Source organism: Miniopterus natalensis, chromosome 9, assembly GCF_054644295.1.
Source record: "Miniopterus natalensis isolate mMinNat1 chromosome 9, mMinNat1.hap1, whole genome shotgun sequence".
In the NCBI taxonomy this organism is placed as follows: Eukaryota; Metazoa; Chordata; class Mammalia; order Chiroptera; family Miniopteridae; genus Miniopterus; species Miniopterus natalensis.
The window spans coordinates 65,658,151-65,684,670 of record NC_142089.1 but is presented as its reverse complement, the minus strand read 5'-3'; the positions used below and the strand labels follow the sequence as shown (position 1 = coordinate 65,684,670).

The 26,520-nt window shown below is 41.7% G+C and overlaps 1 protein-coding gene across 1 annotated transcript in view; it reads left to right on the top strand.

Moving 5' to 3' along the window:
- The window catches only part of CAP2 (cyclase associated actin cytoskeleton regulatory protein 2), a 119,459-nt gene extending 93,443 nt beyond the window's left edge, over positions 1–26,016 (top strand). The window contains exons 8-13 of the mRNA XM_087820024.1: positions 13,962–14,148; positions 15,139–15,314; positions 16,201–16,324; positions 16,416–16,498; positions 21,310–21,450; positions 24,616–26,016. Of these exons, the coding sequence (XP_087676150.1) occupies positions 13,962–14,148; positions 15,139–15,314; positions 16,201–16,324; positions 16,416–16,498; positions 21,310–21,450; positions 24,616–24,699 (795 nt within the window). The 3' untranslated portion in view covers positions 24,700–26,016. The remainder of the gene's footprint in view (positions 1–13,961; positions 14,149–15,138; positions 15,315–16,200; positions 16,325–16,415; positions 16,499–21,309; positions 21,451–24,615) is intronic.
- The last annotated feature ends 504 nt before the right edge of the window (positions 26,017–26,520 follow it).

The following is a 26,520-nucleotide window of genomic DNA, read 5'->3' as shown; positions in this document are numbered from 1 at the left end:
CCTTTATTGCAGTGTCCCAAAAATATATCATCCTATGTGACTTGAGTTCCCTGGGGGGAATTACCCCCTCCCTCTTCTCCAAAACTCAGCTTCAACAGCACTTCTTTAAGAAACTTCCATTGACCGCCATCAGCTCTCCATCTGGAACGGATGGCCCTCCCTCTACGCCTCTTTCATAACTTTGCTGTTCCTCAGTCATAGCCGTTAGCATATAGAATTGTAATTTTTATGTGCTTTCGGAGCTCTCTCATTCAACTGGAAACTCATCTCTATATCTAGCCCCTAACATAGCACCTGGCATGGAGTAAGTCCTCGGTAAACAGTTTGAACTAAATTGTGAGTTAGAGGTATTTTAGAATCTTCTTTGACCTTTTAAAACTATGCACTTGTTTGGGAAATGCTTCTAATGGAAAAATCCCTTCTGTTCGAAATGACTGTTACCTTTCCGTGGTCACAGTGGATGCTGGAACAGACGCTGAGATGAAACGGCATATTTGTGAATTTTATTCAAGGGTAGAGCCCACACTCTCCTGACAGCCATACTCCAGCACCTAACCCCATTCTAAATATTAATGCCAGTAGATTAGGCTTAATACGAAGGCAGAGCCTATGATTTTTTTCAAAGGAGTGTGGGACTTCTGCATGTGTTGCCCAACTTTTTCAGATGTTAATATTGATCCCTAAAGACTGGCACTTCTTTTTATTTTCTACTTTGCCTATTTTCTCCATAAGCAGGAATACATAGTGCAAGATATGATAATTAAGCTGATTATTTTTCTTTTGCTCAGAACATTATGATTTCTGAGAGAAGAGTTCATAAACACCTGAAGGGATTTAATACAGAAGGGTATGTGTGGATGTGGGTGGGTGTTTGTGTAGGCTAATCGGAATTATTTCTCATACATCTCCAATGAGATGCTGTTTTGTAATAGGTCAGTTTGTCATAAAGAGGAATCGTCACCTGTTTGCCGCGAAGATAGGTCATCACGAGAGAATTAGCAAACTAAACATTAAGAGTCTTTGGGTGTCTTATTATTTCATGGTAGATAAATGCAAAAGTAGTTAGAATCCATTTGTGGAAAATAATCATGTCAACAAACATTAGCCTACTAATTCTCTGATGGTGCCCATGGAAAATGAATAGAAAATTACTTTTAAATGGTTTGAATACCTTTAATGCAATGTGGAAAGTGGAGTAATTGTGTTTTGAATGTAAGATAGAATTTATTATTAGTTATAGAAGAATAAATGTCATTGTTCTGCTTTGTTCTATAGTGAATACTTACCTTTCATTATGTCCATTAGAAATACATGCCTTGAAACAATGACAGTCAAACATTTTTTAAGGCAACCCGTAGTAAGAAATACATTTTACACACACACACATTACCCACAATACTAAAATAAGTTTCACAAAACAATACTTTTTCTTACCACATGATAGGCATTCCGAACTTTTCTTTTCTATTTTATTTCATTTTTTTAATAAAATTCTGGCTGAGACTCACTAAATTTATGATCCACTAATGGATCACATTCCACATTTTGAAAAATATGTTATAAAACAAAAATGTTCTGTTTCTGCAAAATACAAATGATCCTTAGAGCATGCGTGGGGCAGCATGGATGGCCATGATAAAAACGACAGCGACAATTTATTGAGCACATGCCACGCTACTGGAAAATTCTATTCAAAATGGTAATTGTTGTAAAGCCGAGCATCTACCTCACTTCTTTAATGGAAGAGTAGTATGATGAAGTTTGGGCCAGATACTAAAAATGAGGAATGATATGGTAAGAAAATGCTGGTTCAGAGATAACATCGTATGTACAAAACCTTCTGACAAATTTTAAGACATAGGCATAGAAACCTGTTTCTTCATATCTTTGTTCACTCTTAGGTTTAGGGTAAAAAAAAAAAAAAAAAAGGCTAATACAAAATAATTTTTAATTATAGTTTTTCATTTAAAATCTAAATTTTAAGTGTTTTGCTTAACTTGTTTTCGTCTCTTAAATTGGGTTGTGAGATTTGCGCTCTGGGGGTTCAGGGGCCAGCGGCCTGCGCCCTGCGGCTGGGGACCGAGCTTCCAGGGCCCCGCGCCCCGAGAAAGGCCATCGAAGGCCGTCGCCCCGCGTTCGCAGCTGGCCGCGCGGGCGCCTGTCCCGCCTCCTGCCCTTCGCGTCCCGGCTGCAGCTGCGCCACACAACTGTCGCTCCCTGCAGTTGTCGGGGCGAAATGCAAAGCTGAGAGGCCCTTGGCCCTTGGGGACCGAGATTGGCGAGGACAGTGCGCACAAGTGTGCTTGCGGGGGGGGGCGCGGGAGCAGCTGCGAGTAATCCATCTGGAATGTCCCCTCCCGTTCCGGTGGCCAATGCAAGCTTCTCGCTTCCCCCAGCTTTTCTGCAACACGGCCGTGGGCTAGGGCGCTCCCCAGAAACTCCTTGCAGTTTGGGGGTAGTTTAATTACTGGGAGCCCTTCTCCGTGTTCATCTACATTAATTAGAATGTAGGTCTCCAGTGCATCTTGTGGAATCAGTTGATCTTCTGGCAGGAACCCAGCACCGTTCATTATTACCCCAGGTAGTAGGTCAGATCTGTAATATTAGCTGGCAGTGCCTGCCAATCGGATAACGAACGCCGAACGGCTAAGGCCTAATCTTTACACTTATAATTACCGAAATAACTGATTTTTTCTATGAATTGTCCAGATCAGCATTCCAGCTGTTACTCTTGTTCTGTGGGGATCTGGCCAGGAAAAGGTCACGAAAAGAATTTCACAGATAGGATAACATGTGGTTGTTTTCTTAACTTTCTTGATGGATTTTTTTTCCCTCTCATATGTCTTCCTGAATTCCTTTAGCTTTGAAAACAGCTGCGATATAATTATTTGTAAAGCAGAATAAACCTACACGTGGATGAATGTGTAGAAAGTCTTACGTAATGGGGATGTCATTCTCTCTGTTAATAATGTGGATTTTTAAAAATCTATCCTATATACCAATTGTCATCCATCCTAACCTCTCCTGAGCCTCCAGAAGATGCAAGTAGTTGGGAATGGTTACAGTTTTACAGAAAGTGGGGTTTTAATTTTCTCAAAGGAAGAGACTTTGTGATCGCTTCTTTTCCTCCAGGTAGATATTTCTTTTCAGCCTGTTTCTCAACATAGACAAAATGTCCATTTTCAAAATGAAAATGTAACAGTTTGCTGGTGACCAGATTAAAATCCAGCCAGAGGGTACCCTGACTATTATAAATAATGTAGACTCTGTAGCATGTCATTAAATATGTATATCTTTAAATTTTCAAGGCTTCTGGCCTCTCTGGCTTCCTCTTGGTTTTACAAGCAAAAACTCAATCTTTTATATCTAAATTTTTATTTAAACTTTAAACAGAATCATTTTATGTACTTTTAAAGAAAAAAATTTAATTTTTTTGCAGAGTGCATGAACACTTATTTACATATGATACAGGCTTTTTACACACTACAGTTTAAAGTTGTCCCAAATCTATGCCTTAGGTTTACTAATGAAAGTGAGCAGATAAAGCCCGAATGGTGTGCCAGTGGTCTGGATCACAGGCCCATTCATCTCTATGGCTACAGAGAATAGCTCTCTGCAGTCTACGTGACCACAGCTGCATTCAGTCTACTTCATTGCTCTTGGGTTTTTAGCTCCCTTTTTCTTCCTATGGAAGAGATCCAGTTAGAAGCGTCACTGACTAATAAATGAGCTCCAAACGCACAGATAATGGAGGTAGGTTGGAAATGGCTGTGAGTTCAGCCTGAAAGAGACTACCTAATTAAACATTGCCCCGGATTCTGAGCAAAGTGCTGAGAATACAAAGATGGATCTGTGACCCAGTGGATACGGTTCCTGTCCACTGAAACTCCCGTTCTAGCTGAGTATATAAACAATACAACATGACAGTGGGGTGAGTGGCATACTAGAGGTGAGCGCAGAGCATGAGGTATGGCATAGACCAGGAGATATGGGGAGACACCCAATCCTGTAGCGCAGTGTGGTTCTTGGGCCTGCAGCAATCTGAGAACTTGTTAGAAATGCAGAATCTCAGGCCCACCCCAAACCTGCAGAATCAGAACCTGCCTTTTAATAAGATTTCCCCAGGGGCTTTATATGCACATTGAAGTTTGAAAAGGACTGCTCTCATATATTCAAGTTAGGCCAAAGGAGTCCAGCTCAAGGAAGACTCAAAAGAAATCATTAATTTTTACTCAATCATTTCTTTAGTAGCTATTTATTGCGACCTACCATGTACAGATCACACATCAGGCATTATATTGAAGCTACAGTTTCTGCCAACAGCAAGTTTTAATTATGAAGCAAAAATAAATAACAACAATACAAGGCTATGTTGGAAATAAACCTTGCTAATTAGATTCCTGGGTGGGCAAAAAGGGCAACAAAGGAGCTGACATTTGATTTGGGCCTTGAAGGATGAGTAGGTGTTCCCGAGGCAGATAGCAGAGGAGACGGCAGATCTTAGCAGAGAATTCAGCACACACACATAGGACGTGAACAAAGTCCTTTGAGAGAAAAGCTGGTAGTTTTGCAGAGCTGAATGAGGCAAGAAGTGAGGCCAGAAAGGCAAATTGGGGCCAGATGGTGAAGTCCTTCTGTGTTATCCTAAGAAGATGTTCCTATGGGTTTGCAGGGTTTTTTCCCTTCACCACCAATTTCTAAGTAGAAAGTTTCACACAATAAATAATGATGTAGGAGTTGTGCAAGACAGATGGAAAAGGGAAGAGATTAGAGGCCCTAATACATGCGAGGAGACTAGTGGATGGCCAGGGGTAGGGTAGTTAGTATGCCACCTAGAGTGTGACAATGGCAATGCAAAGAAAGAGATGCAGTGGACCCTGAGTTGGGGGACAAAGAGAAGAGCCAGAGAGAGGGGCGGAGAGAAATATTAATTCTAAACACTAAAGTTTCAATCTGGAAGCCTGGGGGAATCATAATCACATCAATGAAAATAGGGAAATTAACAGGAGGGGCCAGTAGAAGAGCAAGAAAACTATTCACGAGCTTTCACCATGTTGTTTTGGGGGTGCAGGTGAGACATCCGTGGAGATGGAGAGGTGTAGCAAGCAGGCGAAATGCAGGTCTGAAATACCGAAGGGGGTGTGGGGGGGACCTAGAGATGGTAGTTAAATAAATGAGAAGAGAGAAAAGGGAATGTGATGGAGGGTAAAGCTTTGGGGGACACCGTTATTTAGAGATGGTGTAAATTAATCAGGGAGACAAGAGGACTGGAGGCCAGGTCTCAAGGCTCTAAGAAAGACAGGCTGGCTACCACTTTCACTGTGACAGGTGGGGGGAGTAAGGGTTAAAAAAGGCTGTCACCATCTGTCTTATTAGTGGCCTTCAGAGAGCAGTTTCTAGAGTGTTGGAGGTAGATACAGGTTTATGGAGTTAAGCAGTAAGAAGGTTTTATGTAATGATCTCCTGCTTATTTATTGACCAATTTTCTGATTTGATAGATTACTGCCTATAACTTCAAAGTCTGCCTTTTGAAGTTTGGGGATTTTATTTTTACCTGCACTGTATCTTCACTAGAATACCTGTAGGTTAAAAACAAACGTCTATAATTTTATACGTAATAGTTTAGAATTAGCTGTACTATAAAGCTCTAAGTAAGCTTTTTATATTTAGAACTATTTTTATTGTCTCATAAATACCTTTGAGTTTTATTGTTAGTTGATAAGAACACATAAGTGTTTTTTAGAGTACTTCCATCTTTCTCTCCCTAAATCAAAACAGTAGTTGCTTTTAAAACTGCCTGCTTTAATGATCAAGATTATTTTATTTGCCAGAACTTTTTCATAACCAAGAACTTGAACTCTCTAAACCTGAGGGCCAACAAGTTAATATGTGTCCCTGATTCACTTAAGCCATCACCTCAGGAATATTTTAATGAAGGTGTGTTTCTATAAAATTCTTTAATGTGTAATCTTGAGGGCCGTGTATAACTGGGGGTGTCCGGTTGCCCACTCTCTTCTCCAGACCCTCTCAGGAAAGTTGGGTTATGATTTAGGGGTGCATGCTAAGGTGATTCCCAGAGCAGGGCTGGGGGTGCCAGGAGGGGGTGCCTGAGTGACTCAGCTGTCAGTCCTGGCCCAGAACAGAGCCACACTGGGCACCCCAGGTTCTTATTCACTTCTAAGGGGCCATGCCTCGGGGTTCAATCTCTTAGCCTCCACTCCTCCAGGACCCACCCCACCCCCATCACGACTTCCTGAGACTGGGCCTCCCAGGAATCACCTTCATGGCTGATGGCTTTATCCATCTCTCTGTCCCTCCCAGTGAGACAGGGCAGTGACAGACAAAGCCTCTGGCTCATCCTCTTTAGGATACTAAGTGGTAGCAAATCTTCCTTCTTTAAAAGTGAATTTTATCCCCTCCAAAAAAGGGGACATCTGTAATATTTTCAACAATAAAGATAATTTTTTTAAAGTGAATTTTATCTTTTTCAAATGGCCAAAAGCCATTGAGACCCTCTTTGGAGAGAAATTATCCAAATAATATTCTTTTTCATCTAAAGGAGCAGAGTACAAAGGCCGGAGTGAATTTTTGGTGCGTATATTTTGGTACACAGGTCCGAAGGCGTTTCTAAAAGAAAGTTTTGAGTAGTGATAGTTTCACTAGCAGGTATGTCACATCAAAGGTAATGCATTGAAAGACAATACTGACGTGGATCTGTGTTTCCTCCTGTGATTGCTAACAGTTCAGTGGCTTATATTTGTTGTGATGACAACACTCACGTCCCTGCTGTTGGAATCCCCTTTCTCTTGCTTCCATGTGTCAAATCTGATCCATTCATCCTTCAAGGTCCATTTCAAATGGTCTGCTCTCCCAGAAGCCACTCTGATCTCTGCCTGTCACCATGTCCTTCCCCTAGCTGGGGGTTACCCTTTCCCTCCACAGACCCTCCACAACCCTTCTTAAAATCTGTATTTCTTGCCCTGGCCAGGTAGCTCAGTTGGTTAGAGCATCGTCCCGATACACCAAGGTTGCAGGTTCAATCCCCAGTCAGGACACCTACAAGAATCAGCCAATGAGTGCATAAACAAGTGGGACAACAGATCTTTCTCTCTCGCTAAAAAAATCAATTAAAAAATTAAAATAATAAATAAAATCTATATTTCTTGCATGATGCTTAGCACTTTCTCCCTTACAAAGCAGCTGCTATTCACTTCAGTAACTATTTGTGAGGCACCTCGCCTGTTTCAGGCACTGGGCCACCCTGCTGGTGACATTAAGATGAATAATGAGTGGCTCTTCAGAGCCCAGGCTCAGGAGATGGCAAACCCGAATTCCCAGACAAATAAGGGTGTTCTTAGCGGGCCTTTGCAGTAGGGAAACGGCATTTCTCTTAGGACAGCTCCAGAAAACCTACAAAAGAAGAGAACTTTGAGCTGAGTCTTGAAGGGTATTTAAGAATTTTCCAGATAGTAAACTGGGGAAGAGCCTTCCAAACAAAGGCACAGCCCGAGCAAAGATACAGAAACCAATAGGCAGGCACCTGAGGCCGGGAGCACAGAGCGCCCCCCCTCCCGGAGGCTGGAGCCCGCTGAAGGCAGAATCCCCTCGCTCCGCTGGGATCCGCGCCAGTGCCTGATGCGGGGCCTTGAACGCACACGCCGGCCAAACACAACTGCTAGATTGAACTTGTTGATTTGCAATCACATTGCTACAAAGTGGGATTTTCATAGTTATTCCATTAGCTATACAGATTGTGTCCGTTGTTCAACAACCACAGAAATTAATTTTTTTCTTCTATCAAACGATGGTAATGGAAACGAACGGTGCATTTTATTATAGGGGCATATGGGTCACTAGTGCCTCCCCTGCACCTGCCACCTGCCACCTCATGCGCCTTATCCCCAGTTGATATAAGCTCAGGAAATGCATGTAATATTAGATTAAGCAAAAAGGCTTTCTTGAGAAGGGATGGGGGAAAGGTGCAGATTGCCTTCTAAAGGTAAAACGACCCCTTCATAGAATCCGATGCAGAGCCACGCCTAGACCACAGTTTGTTGGTCCAGGTTGTACCCTTGGGGCAAGCTGAGCTAATAACAGACCTTTCCCCAGACCCAAGCACCAATTAACCTTTCCTGTGATTTTTGGAACTGAAATCAAGATAAAAGTTACTGTCTTGGTTAGTGTACTTCAACTATAAAGCTCAGCAGATGTTGATGCTCTTATTTTTTTTCTTCTAAATAAATAATATAAAATACAGAGCCAAATGTAAATCAACTTTACAACAGCTATTATTTGGCCTCACCCCCACCTCTGCCATCGACCAAGTAGGAATAATTTTAAAAATACAGGAGTTTCTTCATGACCTAAAATCTGAAAGAAAATCGAAAACTTTAATTGAACGATAGTTCGGGCCCAGGCCTTTCTATCCAAATAAAGTAATTGTCCAGCTAATTCAAGCCACATGTCAGTCGCTCTTGGTCTTCATACGACGGCTGGCTCTCTGTAGTTTGTGTTTGTGATGAGAATACTCTGCTATCTTTAACTCTGGAATAGTTTCCCATGGAAAATTAATTTTATCTTTCCTTTTATTTTATGAGAAATTTTATTTTCAAGCTGCCAATGCTGGCAGACAAGAAGAAAAGACGATCTGGAAATTCCAGATTTCTTTCTGATAGCAGGAGCAAAGCAAGGCCAAACTAATAATTAAGCTCCTTATCAAGACAGTTTGTGCAAAATAGCGGGATCACTTGAGCAAATCAGGATGTGTTCAATACAGGCTTCTGGACTTGGCTCTGAGGGCTTGGTCTGCTTTCATCAAACATTTCTACTTTCTGTTGAACAGAAATCACCACCTATGTTTTCTGAAGGGCCACCTTCGATATATAAATTAAGATGAACTGACAAATGAGCCCAACTTATTCTAACTCACTTTCAATCCATCTATTAAAGAGTTAGAGTCTATTTAGACCAAAATCATCTGCTGCCCCTAATTTATTGGGTTTGAAAAATCTTAGAATTTAAAATGTGAAAGCTGAAAATTTCCAATTTAATTATTAAGCAGAAAATCTTAGATGGAAACTTCTCTTTGTAGCTGATTTTTTTTTTTTTTTTTTTTTTTTTACTTAAGCAGCAATGTTTTGTCACAAAGACATAAAACCTCTGTCCAAAAGAACCCTGTTAAGGGGTTAATGGGGGGGGGGGGAGACATCTGTAATACTTTCAACAATAAAGATAAATTTTAAATAAATAAAATAAAAGTACTCTGTTAGTCTTTTGTACAAACTCAACAAAATGGAAAATTAGGGTCCTTTTTGTAGATTATTTAGATCCAAAGCTAGACTGTACCCAAATTAACTGGATAACTGATGCAATGGTGTCTGTCACTGGGGATGGAAGTGGATTGTTAATTACATATGTAATTGCCAACAGCAAAACAATGTGGAGATTTCATTTAAGAAGTGCTTTCCCTTTCAGAATAAAACCTAAATCCTAAAGTAATATAATCAGTAATTATTTCAAGGAACATTTAATGAAAAAGTCAATGCACATTGGCACATAAGTATATTACATATAATATAGTTATATAATTTTATATATAGTACATTTGTATAAAGCAAAAAACAGCAAGCTTTCCACATGCCGTGTACAATGGTTTCATTATCTGATAGTCATAGTTCGTATATTTAAAATCAGAGGAAGCAGCTGTTCCCAGGACAGTTGAAATTAATTTAGAGAAAGGGATTTGCAGACGTTTTAAAAAGTCTTTGTGCCCCCCTCCAAAAGTATATATATATATATATATAATCAAACATCTGCTCCCAAAATTAATCTTAATAGAGCTTTCAAAAGCAGCATTTTTAGGTTTTGTGCTGTGTTCTTGCAACATAAGTGAACTTTTGTCCCCTGAATATGGTCATTTAGAGTCATAAATGTGCTGATTTTCCTTTTTTTTAGGTCGTAAGCCATTATTAAAATGACTTGAATAAAATGTTGTGTTTTTTCCCATTTTTTTTCTTTCAGTCTGGGGCTCTAAGGTACTCAAGACTCATTTCATCAACCTAATGAAGTATTTTTAAAAGCATTTGTGGGTGGAGGGAGTCATCGCTGCTGAACTAAAGCTGAGTCTCCGTTCAGGCTCCTCACCTTTACTTTCCAATCCACGTGACTTGTGCCAGTACCAGGCTATCACAATCCTGTAGGTCCTGAGCTTTTAGACGTATAATTCTACACCATAGAAATACAATTAAAGTAACTGTCAGGGTAAAACACAGCATAAAAGATTTTTTTTTATTAAGAAAAGCGTTCTTTTAGAAGGACCAGAAATATTTGGATAATTTGCAAGTAAATGGCATCTTTTTTTTTTTTTTGGTCTTCATTTTATTCTGCATGTGGAGATCTGACCCATACCGTGGCCTCTATTCCAAGAAATCAATGCAGTCTGCAGGCTCATTAGATGTTATCCCTGAGACTCTCTCAGGTTCCTGGAGCAGGTACTGTTGGTTCAGAGGCTCTTCCCAGCCCTTGCCTCAGCACCCCAGGCAACTTGCCCTTCTGTAGCAGCCCTCCTAATACCCCTACACGGACCTAACCGGAGTGTGAGCCGGGCCTAGCCTGCCCTCCCCCAGTGCTCCTTGCTCCGCTTACCTCCACTTCCCACAGGGCCTCCATCCCATTGAGAAGGAAAAGCAGTGGACCACTCAACAGGCAACTGAGGCTGAAGGCCCAGATCCGATCCACTACTTCTCATTCAGTCTAGACAGCCTGGTGCCTTATGTCTGCCATGAGAGTTTCTCTCCAACAGGAAATCACACCAAGAGGCAATGCCCTTAAGTCACTGCTGTCCCCAGCAGGGGGACTTACGAGGTCTCCATCCCAGAACAGCTTGAGCAATAGGCAGGGAACCAAGACTTGGGTGCGTGTACCCCATTATTGCAACCAGTGGGCACCCAGGAAAAATGAGTAAGGCAAGAAGCCATTGTCTAGAACCAGAGCACAGAGTCACAGCAAACCAGCCTCCAGGGTGACTGGATGCTGAAGTACCAGTGTCAACACCCAAGGTTTCTTCTATCCCCATAGGATCAAGCCTGGTTCCAGGATGGCCGTGGGAGCTCAGTTGACTGGTCGTTTAATATCGGGTCTGCCTTTCTGATTTCCTGCTTCAGTCCTAGTAGTACTGTTGTGATGACTACGGTCAGTCCCAGCATGTAGCTTAGAGTGGTTTTCCCAAACTCGTTGGGACATTGGAATCACCTAGAGAGCTTCAAAACAATAAGATGCCCGTGTCCCACCTCCCCAGGGAGTGTTTCTGCAGCGTGGCCCGGGTTTTGGAATGTCTGAGAGATCCCCAGATGATTCTAATGTTCAAACAAGTTTGGCATCGAGCCTGGCATAAAGCCTGTCCTATAGTGAACATTAGATATACGTTAAATGAATGGAAACAATTAGTGCCTGGCACATACTAGACTTTCCAGAATTTTTGGCTCCCTTCCCTTCCCTGACCATCTCCCCTCTGTTTTTATTGGAATGTCTGAAGACAACGTTGGGCTGTGATTCCAGGCGATGTGGCTGCCACCCGTGGCCAACACATGTGCGAACGCAGAAGGCCCTGGTATCCGTGCTGTAATACCCTACAGGACGAGAGGGGACAGAGGCGACGTTGCCCTGCAAGGGGCAGCCCACAGAGCTCCTGTTAAGGGAATGTGTAATGAGCTTGCTTTCAAGTGCACTGTACACAGCAAAGCCCCTGAATGCTAATTATACAGTCACCGTGGAAACCAGAGCCTAGTTTTGTGCTCTCACTGGGGCTGATCCTTGCATGAGCCAGAGCGCACAAAGGCTGGGTCGGAGGCAGAGTTTCAGCTGGTCCTGAGTTCTCTCATTTTTTGGCTTTTATATGCAACATTTGTTGCAGTAAATCCTTTGTTTAGTGTTCCTGGGTCAGCCATCTGAATGTATCAAAGTTCCAAGAAGTTGAATATGTGGCTTATTGGTTTCGGTATCCTTTTATGGCTCTTGGAGAGAGGCTCTGAATTCTGAGAGCGAGGGAACCATGTAAATCATTCTGAGATTTAGAAGCCAGCATCGTCTCCCCTTTCCACAAAACAGGAGGATTGTAAAGCTGCCACGTTTCAGATGAGGGAGAAGGGCCTGTCTCTTCACTGACGAGCTGAGTTATGTACTTGTGAGCAAAAGGAATACTCTGTGGCTCTCAGTGTCTGGAACTGAGGGCTGGGATATTGTTTGATGTGCAAATCTTTTATGCTTTTTTATGATTCAGAGTAAATTCTCAGATTTCACCTCATTAACATAATAGAAACATTTAAGATACTTTTTAAAACATGGTCAGTCTCAAGAACTGTTTAATCATTTTCTACTTGGCCCAAAAATCCTGATGGAGTCAGGCTGGCCTTCCTTAGAAACAAAAACCATCACATATTATAACTTCAGGAGGTGAGATCTCCAGCCCGCTCAGTTTTTAAGATATGCATTATGAGTAAAGAAGAATCTTTTTTTTAATTTAGTTTTCAATTATAGTTGACATACAATATTATATTCGTTTCAGGTGTACAACAGAGTGATTAGGTATTTATGTACCTTACAAAGAGATCACCCTGGTATGTGTAGTACCCACCTGGCACCATACATAGTTATAACAGTATCATTGACTATATTCCCTATGCTGTATTTTACATACCCAAGGCCATTTTTTAACTGACAATTTGTACTAAGAGAAGAATCTTTTATTTCAGGGTAATTCTACATTTAATAAGGGTTATATAAGTACTTTGAAAATTGTATGGCTTTTTTTTCCCAACTAAAAACTACCACAGATTAAAAACCTCATATTGACACCTTGTAATAGTGAGTTGTTCAGGAAAATAAAGACATGCTGTCGTTGTTAATATTTAGCGCTATGTAATGTTTCACATAGTGCATTTGGTATTAAAAATAATGGAACCTAGGCCACATTTCCATCACTCTCTTTTAAGTTTCCTATTTTTTTCATTGAAAAAAAATTGGTCAGTCTCAAGAAATGTGCGATCATCGAAAAAAAATTCTTACATAGGAATAAAGTGTTCTACATCAGGATTTAAAAGTAAAATAGTATGTAAGACAGCTTTATTGTATATGTGTGTTTCTCCCCTACCAGTTTCCAGCTGCAGTCCTCTCAGAATGTTAAAACAAATCCCTCTATTGTCTATCACCTTTTACTGCCATTTCAGTTTCTTAGAACTTCATATTGAAAACAAAGGTTGCACTTCACATAGCAAAGAAAGTAAGAATAAGCGTAGATGTTGCTCTGAGAAATCCAGTTTTTAGTTGATTCACTAAGCACCAGCATTAGAGGCGCCAAATCCTCAGGTGAGTCCTGGTCCCCTGACCACCTTCAGGAGTGACAGCCTCCAGGTCACACATGATCCTTGCGTGAGGGTCAGTCTGAGGCAAGCATACTTGAAAAATGAGTTTTAAGAGAAAGAATTTCAGTATCTGTTCCTTTAGTTGCTCCAAAAGGTTCAAAAACATCTAAGAATCACTGAATAATTTTCAACACTCTCTCTTCGGTGGTTGCAATTCCTGTTGTCCCAAAAAAGTGAATCCTCTTATCAGTTGGGTGACTTTTTTCTTACGGTTTCCATTGGCCAAGGCTTGGTTTCATTCATACCCTGAGCTTTGGACATGAATTTGTGAAGATGGCTTTGTTTGCCTCTGAGTTAGCCGCGCAAATCCTGGCTGTGGCGTTTCTACTGACAGGCCTGGACAGCTGAGCCGTTCTCCATGTTCTCAAGGAGAGTCCTCTCTCGGGCCCAGGTTGTCCCACACAGACCCAGGATGTAAGGTGTACCTCCCGGGTGCCCTTTGTGAGTCTTGCACCCCAGCTTCTCATCGGCAACACTGGTTATAAGTGACTTTAGCCAGATCCCAGCGCTCACCGCATGCTTTCCATCTCCTGTCTCCCACAGGGTCCAGTAGCAGCTGCAGCCACACTGTGTGCCCTCTCACCTGGGCCTGGCCTTCCTCCCCCACCTCCTCCTCCGCCTCCTCCAGGGCCACCTCCACTTCTTGAGAACGAAGGCAGAAAAGAGGAGTCCTCTCCTTCACGCTCAGCTTTATTTGCACAACTTAACCAAGGGGAGGCGATTACGAAAGGTGAGAAAACCAGACCCCGGAGCGGTTTCCCTCAGGCTCCAGGCACACAGGTCCCCCGGAGCCCACAGTGATGGATGCACCACCATTCCGTCCCCAGCACACAGGGAGCTGCCGCCGGGAAGGCAGGGGCCTGGAGTGGTCTTCATCTCAGGGTAGATGGACTCAGTGAGCTGTTGCTCGGACCAGAAAGAACTCAGAGGCTCTGGGTTCTAAATCGACCACTGCACTCTGCCTTGACATGTCAGACCCTGATGTTACAGCACCATCTACAACCAAGGCGTCAAGATCAAGTGAAATAAAAATGACAAACGATACCACCTGCGTCCTCGATCAGTGTACAGGCTTGTCGAGGAATTATATCATTGAACAACTTTTGACCTCACAGTGAACACTTAATTTTTTTTTAAATCCTACAATATTTAATAAAGTCATGTTGCCAAACATGTTATGCAAATGTAGTTTTGCTTTGCACGGGTAATTATGCATAGGAATTATGGTATAAGTGTGCCTGTGAACTGGGCTGGGAGTTAAGAACCCAAAATTCTAAATTTTTCTTGGGGTTCAACTAGCCGCACCTTCTCCTCATCTGGAAAGTAAGGGAATGGATCTGTAACCCGAAAATGGATTCCGTGCTCTGACATGTTCTTATTCCAATGCTCTAACCTTTTGGCTGTGTTTGGGGAATGATTTGGCCATAGGCAAAGTAAATCAAGTGATCTTTAGCACAATAGTTTTCTTTTTGCAGAATGTTTATCATCTTATCTCCTTAAAGGAGAGGTTCCTGAACCTGAAAAATGCTCACAGTGCTTCCATTAACTCTGACTTACACACACCTCAAATTCTGCATGTTAACCTTGAGAGAACACTAGGCTGCTGTGCAAATAGCATTAACGAAAATTCCTGCGCTGTTTACATCACGTCAATGTAAGAAGTTAGGGACACTTCTCTTTGCGTAAACTTAGAAGGACTGTGTCTCTGTTGCCTTCCCAGGGCTCCGGCACGTCACAGATGCGCAGAAGACATACAAGAACCCCAGCCTGCGAACTCAAGGGGGACAAACTCCGTCTCCTACCAAAAGCCACTCCCCAGGCCCCAAGGCTCCCCAGTCGCGTCCTCTCCAGAAGCATGCTCCCGTGTTTGAGCTGGAAGGAAAGAAATGGAGAGTAGTGAGTGACGCTCTGGGGCCTTTATTCCAAAACTGTGGGCCAAGGTCTTGAGGATTTCCACGTGAAATGGCTAAAATAGAAACCAGGGCCAATTTGGATGCTTCCATAAACATTTTTTTTATTTTTCATTATTTCCCATTTATTCTTTCCTTCAACTTTTAAAATTGTGGTAAAATAACATAACACCAAATTTACCATCCCTTCCCCTCAGCCCCTGGCAACCACCATTCTGCTTTCTGTCTCTGTGAGCCTGGCCTCTCTCCCCATAAACTTTTAATCTGGGCTCCATTCTGATCGGCTGTAGGATTTCTCATTCTATCCCTTTGACAGAGGGGCTGACATAACCTACCTATGGCTTTACCCACCACCTCCACCACTGTGTGACACTTTGAATGAAGCTAGTGGCCCCCTGTCAATCCCAGGGGCTTTGCCAAAGATTGAGGACCAAAGTCCCTGGAAAGGTTGTCATGGTCTGAAAATACAATGGGATTTAGCCCACCGCAGGGACCCTTACTAGCCTGTTTGCCCAATTTGTACTTGACACAGATTTTGCTGCAGTGTCTTTAAGTCCAGACTCAGCAACCAGACTCAACATAAAGCTCTCCCATCCCTGCTCCGGCCCCCACCCCCTAGCCTGAGTGCCTGACACCTGACTGCAAATTGACACCAACCCCCCGCTTCCAGGCAATGTGATTCCATCCAATTCCAACACTACAGTGACAAAATAAGACCTGCGGTTTAGTCTGTAAGAAAATGGTTCTTAAAGAAAGAACATATTGAAAAGCTATAGTGAGTGAATGCTGAACTCCGTAGTAAATTTCAGTATGCTATGGATTCAATGTGTCTATACACCCTTATATCTAATGTTTGCATGTTTTAATTTTAGGAGTACCAAGAGGACAGGAATGACCTTGTGATTTCAGAGACTGAGCTGAAACAGGTGGCTTACATTTTCAAGTGCGACAGGTCTACCCTGCAGATGAAAGGGAAAATAAATTCCATTACAATTGGTAAGGCAGAACTGTGGCTCTATAGTTACCATGATAAGTTGCTTGTATAAATAGGATGTGCATATTTAGTGGAGGTGTTTTTTTCCCCTAGACAACTGTAAGAAGTTTGGTCTGGTGTTTGACAATGTGGTGGGCATTGTGGAAGTGATCAACTCCAAGGACATTCAAATGCAGGTAAGTGTCCCTTTTAATCATGCTCAGCCCCCACCGTGGCTTTGCACAGACCATCCCCTCTGCCTGCAGAGGGCACTTCGTGCCCACCTAGAACACTCCTGTTCCCTTTCCCTCTAAACACAGCTCTGTCATCACCTCCCCTCTGAAGGCCCCTCTTACTTCTTCGGCAGTGTTAATTCATCTTTGTCAATCTCTTAGAGCACCTTCTATTTGCACCGCAAATACTGGTTTCCCATCGCTATTTCAAGAACAGCTCATTTAGAGCCCCAGAAATTTGCACAGTACCTGCACCTAGTAGGTGTCCAAAAAACGTTTGATGAGTGAGAGATTTAAATGAATCCACTAATGGTGACTAAGAGATTCTCCCAGCATATCCCCGCCCCCCGCCCCGCCCAGGAAAACTTGGTTCTGAGGATGGAGGTGGGGGTGGGGGATTCTGAAGAGTCAGTGAGATCAAATAAACAACCTGGAAAGTAGGACTGAAATTGAATTTGCAGAATAGGAGAAAATCTACACCCCTTTAATAATTTTGATTTAGCCAAATGGGATTTTATAATATGCAAAAGCTGAGGACTCCTGATCTTTGGCCAACTCTAACTTCTTTCTTTGATTACATTCTTTTCAATACTGTTAATTACCCCTTATTACGTGATGTTTCCTAATAATGTTAAAATTGTGTTCTACTTTAATAGATAGTTCTCTTTTGTTTTACTGGTTCACTGCCACTTTAAGAACATTTGTTAATTAAATCTGTTGAGGTAATGTTGGTTAATAACATTATATAAATTTCAGATGTACAACTTTATAACATCTGTATACCCCCTTGTGTGCTCACCACCCAAAATCTAGTCTCCTGTCACCATATATTTGACCCCCTCTACCTTCCTCCTCTCCCCACTCTTCCTCCCCTCTGGTGAGTACCATTCCGTTATCTGTACCCATGAGTTTGTTTCTTTGTTTTATTTGTTTGCTTGTTGCTTTTGGGGTCAATAAACACAAACTGTAAAGAAAAGGACAGATGAGTCTAACCACATGAAAGTCGAGATTTATATTCAATAGAAGACATCAGACATAAAGCTGAAAGACAAGCCATGGGTGGAAAAATGATGCTTGTAATGTGGATAATCAAAAAGGATTTGTAACCAGAATTTGTAAAAAAACAACACAAATCATTAAGAAAAAGACTATAGCCCAATAGAAAAATGGGCAAAGAATATTAAGGCAATCCAGAGAAGAAGAAAAAACTGAATTATTTAAATAAATATGTGAAAATATTCATGATTCGCCTAACAGAAATAGGAATACAAATTAATAATATAATTACATATATCTTTCATACTCAAAAGTTTTGTATTCAGGCTGTCCTTACTTCACAAGGGGCATATTAGCTGAAACTCCTGTATATCATAACTGTGCAGCTTAAAGACTACTGTATATTAAAAAGTCTCATGGGCCTGGCTGGTGTGGCTCAGCGGCTGAGCGTCAATCTATGATCTAGGAGATCGAGGTTTGATTCCCCAGCAGGGCACACGCCCCGGTTGAGGGCTCGATCCCCAGCAGGGGACGTGCAGGAGGCAGCGGATCAATGACTCATCATTGATGTTTCTCTCTCTCTCTCCCTCTCTTTTCCTCTCTCTCTGAAATCTATAAAAATAAAATAAGTAAAAAGTTAAAAGTCTTAAAGGGTTGTTAAAGAAGTAGAACAATGGGCCCCCTGATGCTTCAGTGTTAGGAGAGTAAATCTATTACACTCACTGTGCAGAGTAAACTGCACCATCTAGTAAAGTTAAAGACATTCATAGCCTGTGACCGAACAATGTCACTCTCAGGTCTACACACTACAGAAGCTCTAGTACATGTGTCCATGAGGTATGTAAAAATGTTTATTGCAGCATCATTCATCATAACAATAAAAACAAAAATAATTTAAATGTCCACCAACTCTAAGTGAATAAATAAATCCCACTAATAGATTACTGTACAGTTAAATGTATGAACTACAGCTACATATATAAAAACATAAATCAAAAGCAACATTGAGCAATACATGGAAGTTACAGAATGGCAGGCACTGTACAGTGTGTCCCTTTATATAGACTGAAAACATGGAAAACAATACGCACGTTAAATATGCCTATGAGGGCTCAAGGTCACTTTATCCAAGGGACAGGCCCTGGTACGAAGGATAAACACAGAATTCAGAAGAGTAGTTACATCTGGGGAGGAAAGAAGGGAGGCGAATGCGATGGTGGATGGTACAGAGGGGCCTTCAAAGATATTGTAAGAGCCCGGCCGAGCGTGGCTCAGCGGTTGAGCGTTGACCTAGGATCCAGGAGATCGGGGTTCGATTCCCGGTCAGGGCACATGCCCGGGTTGCGGGCTCAATCCCCAGTTGGGGGCATGCAGGAGGCAGCCGATCAATGACTCTCTCATCACTGATGTCTCTCTCTCTCCTTCTCCCTCCCCTTTCCTGTCTGAAATCAATAAAGAGGTGTTTTTTTAAAAAAAGATTGTAAGATTATAGTCCTAAAAAAGAGGCAAAGAAGCCAAATGTCCAGCTCTGACAAAGCTGTTCGACAGGCATATCTGTATTTATATAAATTTTATAAGATTCTATGTTTCTATGTTTGAAATATGTCATAATTTTTTAAGGATGTAGTCAGGATTTCTAAAAATAATGTGGAAGGATAACCATGTTATCTGTAGTTCAGAGACAAGAGACATTTTACTGAATACTTTGAACTTTTGGGTGTTCAGACCAAGTAAATGCCATTATCTATTTGATACGTTAAAGACATTGTTTTAAAAGGGCCTGGACACAATAGAGACAAAAAGCAGATTAGTGGTTGCCTGGGGGTGAGGACCGGGATTGACTGTAAATGGGCATTAGAGTTATTTGCGGGATGACAGAAATAGCTTAAAAATGAATGGAAGTGATGGTTGCACTACTCTGTAAGTTTACTAAATATGATTAAATTGTGCACTTAAACTAGGTGAATTTTATGTTTGCAGACTTTACCTCAATACCGCTGTTAAAAAGATTGAAAGGGAAAAAAGAGCATGGACCAAAGTTAATATGATTTGATCCAGCCATTCTGTTTTTGGCAAATTATCCCAGAAAAGGGTACAAATTATGAGAGAAGAGACTAGGGGATTCCATGGAAATTTTGGAAATTTTTATGGAGAAATAAATTTTTAAAAAACAAAACTAATCCAGAAGCATGTATTAAATGCTAGAGCATTGGCCTGGGCAAGGTCATATGTCACCTGCCACTCAGCAGAGGAGCTACTCTTTGGCCCAGTTCTGATAAGAGACAATCTCTGTTCTCAAAGTGTTCACAGACTACGAGGGGGAAAGGGCATGGATATGGTCTACTGTAATGCAGTGTCAGTGAAAATGCTGTGGAAGACAACTCTTACCGTATCAGGGTGATTTCTTAAATTCTGCTAATGCTTTTTCAGCATTTTTAACATGATATAGCAATATATAAGTATACAGTATTAGCATAATTTGCTTGCCTCCCATTGCCCCACTCCATCTCATAAACAAATCACCTAAGACTCACTGACAGTGTGCTCCTTTCCTTTACTTGCCTCATACTCGTATAGTTCTGGTCCGTATGTGAAAGCTCTTGATTATAAAATAGACTAATCTAGATCGCCAAAGCATTACTGCTGACACATTCTTGAAATATAGATATATGTACTATTATCCTATTTTATTTATGGAAACCCCTTGTGTTTACATGACCTTGAACTACCTCTGCTTTTTTTTTTTTTTTGGACGGGACTCAATTCCCACTTGGTGTCCAGTTTCTATGGAGAGAGGAGAAAACAGAGAAGTGTGGTGACCTGGCTAGACTCCCCCTAAGGAATTCTTTACATCACCTGCACTATCAACAGGAGTTGCTCCTTTGGTTTGCAATCCAGCCTTTTCTTCAGGGTGAAAGAGGAGATGTCTTTTTTTTTATCGCTTCGATTACCATTACAAGAAGGAAAATTATAGAGTTGTAATATGGTCGTTGGGGGAACAGTCTACCTCTATAGAGATTTGGGGGGACGTCTGAAAACTGACTGTTAAAAGAGAAATTTAAGACTGGTCGAAATTTTTATAGCACTTAGATTTTTGTAAACAATACAAAGAATCGCCTCCTCTTGTGTATGGTCCCTTTGGCCTATACAATGAGTGGCTTGAACTAAGTCTCCAGTTTTCACTCCTGAAATTAATACATTTCAAAATACCTAGACACTCATTATCTCATTTAAGCTTCAGATTCAGCCAGTGAGATTTTTATCTAGCAAAGGACTTACGTGAAAAGAATTGCAGTGTTTCTTATTTATTCTTATTTAGGTTCAGGAGAAATCTCAATTACAGAATAATTTCTTTGCTCTTAAATGACAATATTAGCTCTTGTTTTAATCCAACTCTTACAGAGATTTGTCAAAACTAAAATTTTAAGCACATAAAGGCAATGCATCTTGTTTCTTTTATCATGAAATCAAATATATGCTTCAAATCCACTAACAGGGTTGTGAGACCTTTTCTCAACATTTAGCTGCTGTTTTCAAATTATCCCTTTATTTTGTCTCAGGAAAGAGACCCTGAGGTTTGACAATCCCCTTGTGTGGTCCTTTCATTCTGTCCCCAAATGACACCCACCAATTCAGCCTGGAGACCGCGCCGTTAACCAGCCTCCAGCTCTGACCCAGCTACTCCTAACACTTGGTTAGGCCCATGAGTTGTATTTATTTGGGAATATTGTAATTTCTATTTCTTTGCTTTGGTCCCAGATTATTTTTTTCTATTTCAGGTAATGGGGAAAGTGCCAACAATTTCCATTAATAAGACGGAAGGGTGCCACATATACCTCAGTGAAGATGCATTAGACTGTGAGATAGTGAGTGCCAAGTCTTCTGAAATGAATATACTCATCCCTCAGGATGGCGATTATGTAAGTACCTTTCGAAAGCCTGTAAAGAACTTCTCTTGAGCCCCGCCGCTAGCTTTCTTTGAGGTTGAGTAATTCGCTGCCAGCCTGAGCGTGGCGCGGCCTCCTTCCCGGGCGGGGGAGGCGTTCAGAAAGCTGCCTTCCCTGCCTTCTCCCCTCTTAGTTTCCTTGACTGTGCTCATTCCTGAATTTGTGACTCCCAAGACAGTTCACTAATAATTACCGTAATGGGCTAGCTTTTATTAAATAGCACCACGTACATCTGAGTTCATAATACTGAGGATTAGATATTGTCCTTGGCTATGGTGGAGGCCAACAGAAAAGAGGGAGAAATGCTTTGGAGGAAAAGCGGGGGGGCGGCGATGGTGATAACTAGACAAATGCAGGTAGTTATTCTTATGTCGGAGGCTCTCAAGGTCAGCATAAGAATCTGCTGGGAAGCTTGATGGGAATGCCTGCTCCCCAAAGTCTGCACCTAGAGGTGGGGCTCAGGAGACGTGGAGTGGGGCCTGGGAATCTGTATTTTAATAGGCCGACAGTCCATCCAGTGACCCTTCGGAGAAACACTAGCCCAAGTGATTTTGCCACCATTTATTTCGTTTGCCTCCTCTCCCCAACAAAGCAGCTTCTGACAGAAGTGTGCGGATATCCTGTCACACTGAGGGGGATGTAAGTAAATAAATACAGCCTCTGCCTCCCGCAGTGTGGTGGGCCTGGGAGCAAGTTCCTGCTTCCTCCTAGTGATTGCTTCTGAGATCATCCCTCTGATTTAACTGTGCGAGGGGCAGTGGACCAGGGGGAGTGGGAGAAAACATGGCTTAGTGGTTACACCTTTGGAAGCAGGGGCCCCCAACAGCCTGTGGGTCAATCACCAACCGTCTACAGAGCTGTCAGCACTCAGGTTAACCTCCGTAGGCAGAAAACATGGCTGCTCTCATGTTCTTTCCTTGCAAGACATTTGGTCCTGTCCAAAACATCCATGGAGACATTTGGCCCATAGTTAATATGGATCCTGCTCTTCTGCAACATTCAAACCCCAACCCACATCTAAGCCCATGGGCCATTACCAGCCAGGCTACCGAGGCAAGAAGAGTGATTATGGGCAATATCGCCTCAACACAGTTATGGGACCAATAAAACATGGTAGTATTCTTTATGTATTAATCTGTAAAGCAAAAGTAGAAATGAACGTTATGGGCTCTTTGAACCCAGGGACATTTTCTTAGTGTGGGCATTTGGGACAGGTCTAAATACCTGCTAATCTCTCCTTTCCCCATCTCTCAGTAAGTTCTCCAGCACTACCCAGACACACCCTATATGTTGCAGCCTACAATTCATCATTTAAGCCTAAAAACAAGACTTTGCCAGCACTGGGCCCTGTTTGCCTGCTAGGTATATGGCCAGCCTAACCCTGAACTAGAGGAGTCTTCTCCCATGTTCCCCATCTAAAACAAACTACTGAAGTGCTAAAGCCACTGCAGAACAGCTCCAGAGAAGCAAGCCAAAAACTAGGGTGAGGCCTGGCCTTCACAGCTATTTAAGCAGATGGCTCAGCTGCATGGGGACTGGATCCGCTAAGAAGAGCATTGGGGTTTGGATGAGCACCCCAGACTAATGAAGCTACAGCCCCCTGGGCATGGGACCCAGACATCTGCATTTGTTAAAGCTTCCCAGATGATTCCAGTATGGAGCCAAGAGTGAGATCCACTGATCTAATGTAGTCTTCCCTCTCTATGTAAATTATCTGGCACCCTCTGTCCTAGGCACTCCTCATGCATTTTCCAGTTGGGGTAATAGAGAGCAATACAGGAGTCCTTCCATGGGCATTGTAATCTGGGAATGGATGGGAGGGATGATTCATCCCAAAAGAAACCAGTCCCCCAGGGAAGATCTGTCATCATATCAATGCCACTTTACACCCAAAAAAATTTGGAACAGCTATAGTGCAGTTACAATGACTCCAAAGTATTCTCTAGCTGGCCTTGTTTACTCATTAAGAAGAGCCCCAGAAGGAATAGTGGCCACACACACGTACACACACACACGGTCATTAAGAGTGTGGCTTCTTTGCTTCATCATAAGACTGCATTGCAGATTTCACTCACGGAGAATTCATCACTCATTATCGAAAGGACCTTCCCTTTAAAATAAATAGATAAATTATGGCTTCTTCCAGAAGAAACAGTTGGATCCTACATCTAGGGAGATATGTGCTCATGTGTGTATCCCAGGAAACATCCCATCTCACCAATGGTGAGCACAGGCACCCGCTTACCAGACAGCCGTGGCTTCAGCAGTGCTGTGTGTAGAGAAGTCCAGGGGCGCCACAGAAGCCAGGGCCGCGGGAGGCTCCGCCTCGCCCTCCTTTTTGGTCCTATTCGGAAATGACCAGAGGACCTCTCCAGGGAAAGGAGAGATGTCCAACTGCTTTTATTTTGGCTGTCCTGCTGCACGGGGGGGGGGGGTATGTGTGGTGTGTGTGGTGGTACTGTGCATATATTTCCCAACGGGAAGAGCAGGGTGGCAGGATGAAGGGTGAGACATGTGTATATATAACCTGAAGCACATTTTTATATGTCATCAAGAGTAGACGGATAACACCAGGTAAAGCTCGGTGGTGACTGGGGCCCAGCAGCCTTGGCATCCCGTGGGAACTTGTTGGAAATGCAGATTGTCATTCCCTTCTGCAGATTTACTGAATCTGAATCTGCATTTTAACATGATTCCCAGCTGATTCCTGTGCGTGTTTGTGTTTGGTGGAGAGTCATAGATAAGAGAGGCTGTCTAGGTTTGAACTCTGGCTGCTCTGCTTGCTAATGACATCATCTAGGTCAGTGGCTTAACCTCTCAGGCCTCTGCTTGCTGCGGATGGCATCTGAATAGTATCTAGCTCACAGAGATGTAGGAGATTAACTGAGTTCACATATATCCAGTGCTTTAATAATGTCTGGTTCTTAATAAATCCTAGCTTTAATGAGGAGGCTGGCAGACAGTCACAGAGCTGACCCATGACTATGCAAGTCTCCACGTGACATAGAAGTCTCCTCCATGACACAGATTTAAGTTCTATAAAATGTATTCATCCATCGTATACACTAATCAGCCTTCCATCTGTTTGCAAAAGGAAGCCTTGGCTTAAATAACTTTGTTCCCCTCATCTTTTCCCAGAGAGAATTTCCTGTTCCTGAGCAGTTCAAGACAGCATGGGATGGATCCAAGTTGGTCACTGAGCCTGCAGAAATTATGGCCTAACTTCCAGAGAGACCAGACCCCCTGATTTGAATCTCCCTAAAATAATAATTTTTAAAAAGCAGCACTAAAGACCTAGAAGTTGCAGTAGCTCCTACTGCTTTAGCCGTGGCCTCCAACGACTCCGTGCTGTAGAAACAGGGTCATTTCTGGCATGCCTTCAGGGCATTTTGAAATATTTAACGTTTCTTTATGATTTGCATTTGTGTGTGATTTGAGTTCCACATGATAACTCGTGAGCATTATGCATTTAAAGGGGGAAAAAAGAATTCTGTTCCCCTCATATCATTAGCACAGTAGCTGATAGGTAAAAATATTGCATGATTCACTTTAGCCCTTATGTTTAATTGCTAGTGGGAAAATAAAACCTTTGAGAATCTAAGATGTACATTTTTACCTTTTAGACACTCTCAATATGATGTAGTAGTAGGACGCTCTGGAAAATCTGCCCTTTTTTCTCATTTTTACATTTTCTCCCTTCTCAGCATGGATACGCCGTCAGCATGAATACATATTTCAACTCATGTTTTTACAGAACAAAAGAAAATCCCATACAAAGGGCCATGTCCAGTCGCTTGGTCCTTGAAAGACCTGTATTCTTTACAGTTACTAGAAACCAAAAGTAAATTTTAATGGTTTATCTTAAATATTTCCACCTTGTCACTTGGAAAACTTTTACCTTTCTGCATAAGATTTTTATTCCAAAAAATTGATGGGAGGAAACTGATATAATACCTCACAATTTTGCTCTAAAATCAAGCTCAGTTCTTGTTTTCCAATTTTGCACCTGTTAAATATCAGATGCCTTGGAAGTGATGTCTTTAATGTTTTATTATAGACCACTCTCTTCTTTTCCACTTGCCAGACTTACTAACCAGTCTCAGAAATGAACATGAAAAAGCCATAAATGTATTACTTCTTCCGAAACCCAAGGAATCGTTTGTTGGTTTGGCTTGCTGCTCCTATTTTGTAGTATTGATAGTACATGCTTTTTCAACATAATACGATACTCCTTTGTATCTTTTTAGTACATAGTGCTGAAAATCTGCAACTTCTTGGATCACATGTAATGAATATAGTATAATGCTTGCAGACCCAACACAAGCATATATATTGTGCCTATTACAGCCTTTGGAATACATTGTTTCCGGTTTTTTTAAATATCTTCTATATCCATATAGAATTAAAATTACTAATGCTCACCTATTGAGGTTTTGCAATAAAAGTTTTGTTCATATGAATAATGTTGTGGCTTTAGTAAATATCTTTTTTTCAACTGTAAACTTATTCTGAAATAAAGTAAAATTCTAATTGTTTAAATGCTGTGATGAATTCTGAGTGTTGAAGTTCTTCGTTTCTGTTTTGATTTGCCCCTTGCTCATCTGTCAGATTGAGGAAAGATAGCTGTCCTTCTGGCTGAATTAGAGAATGTGCCCAGCATGCCCCCAGCTTCCCTGAAAAATGGCTCCTCTGAGATACATGTCACATAAAGCCATTTGTAATTGGAATAGAAAATTCCAGAACTGTTTTATAATTCAAGGTCTCTTCATTGAGAAAACCTCCCTCATAGATCTTAGTTAATGTAAACATCCCAGAAAATCAATTTTTTATGATATAATATTACATATACTATGTATTTTTAATGTATAATATAAAAATAACTTGTATAATAAATTTATAAATAAACTTCTGGAGGAAAAACTTAACTGGGAAGAAAAACTCTAACAAGGACACACTACAAACCCATTATAATCATTTTGTATTGAAAAGTAAGTCCACTCACAATTCTCAGACTGTCAACTAGCCTTGGACTTAGCATCAGCC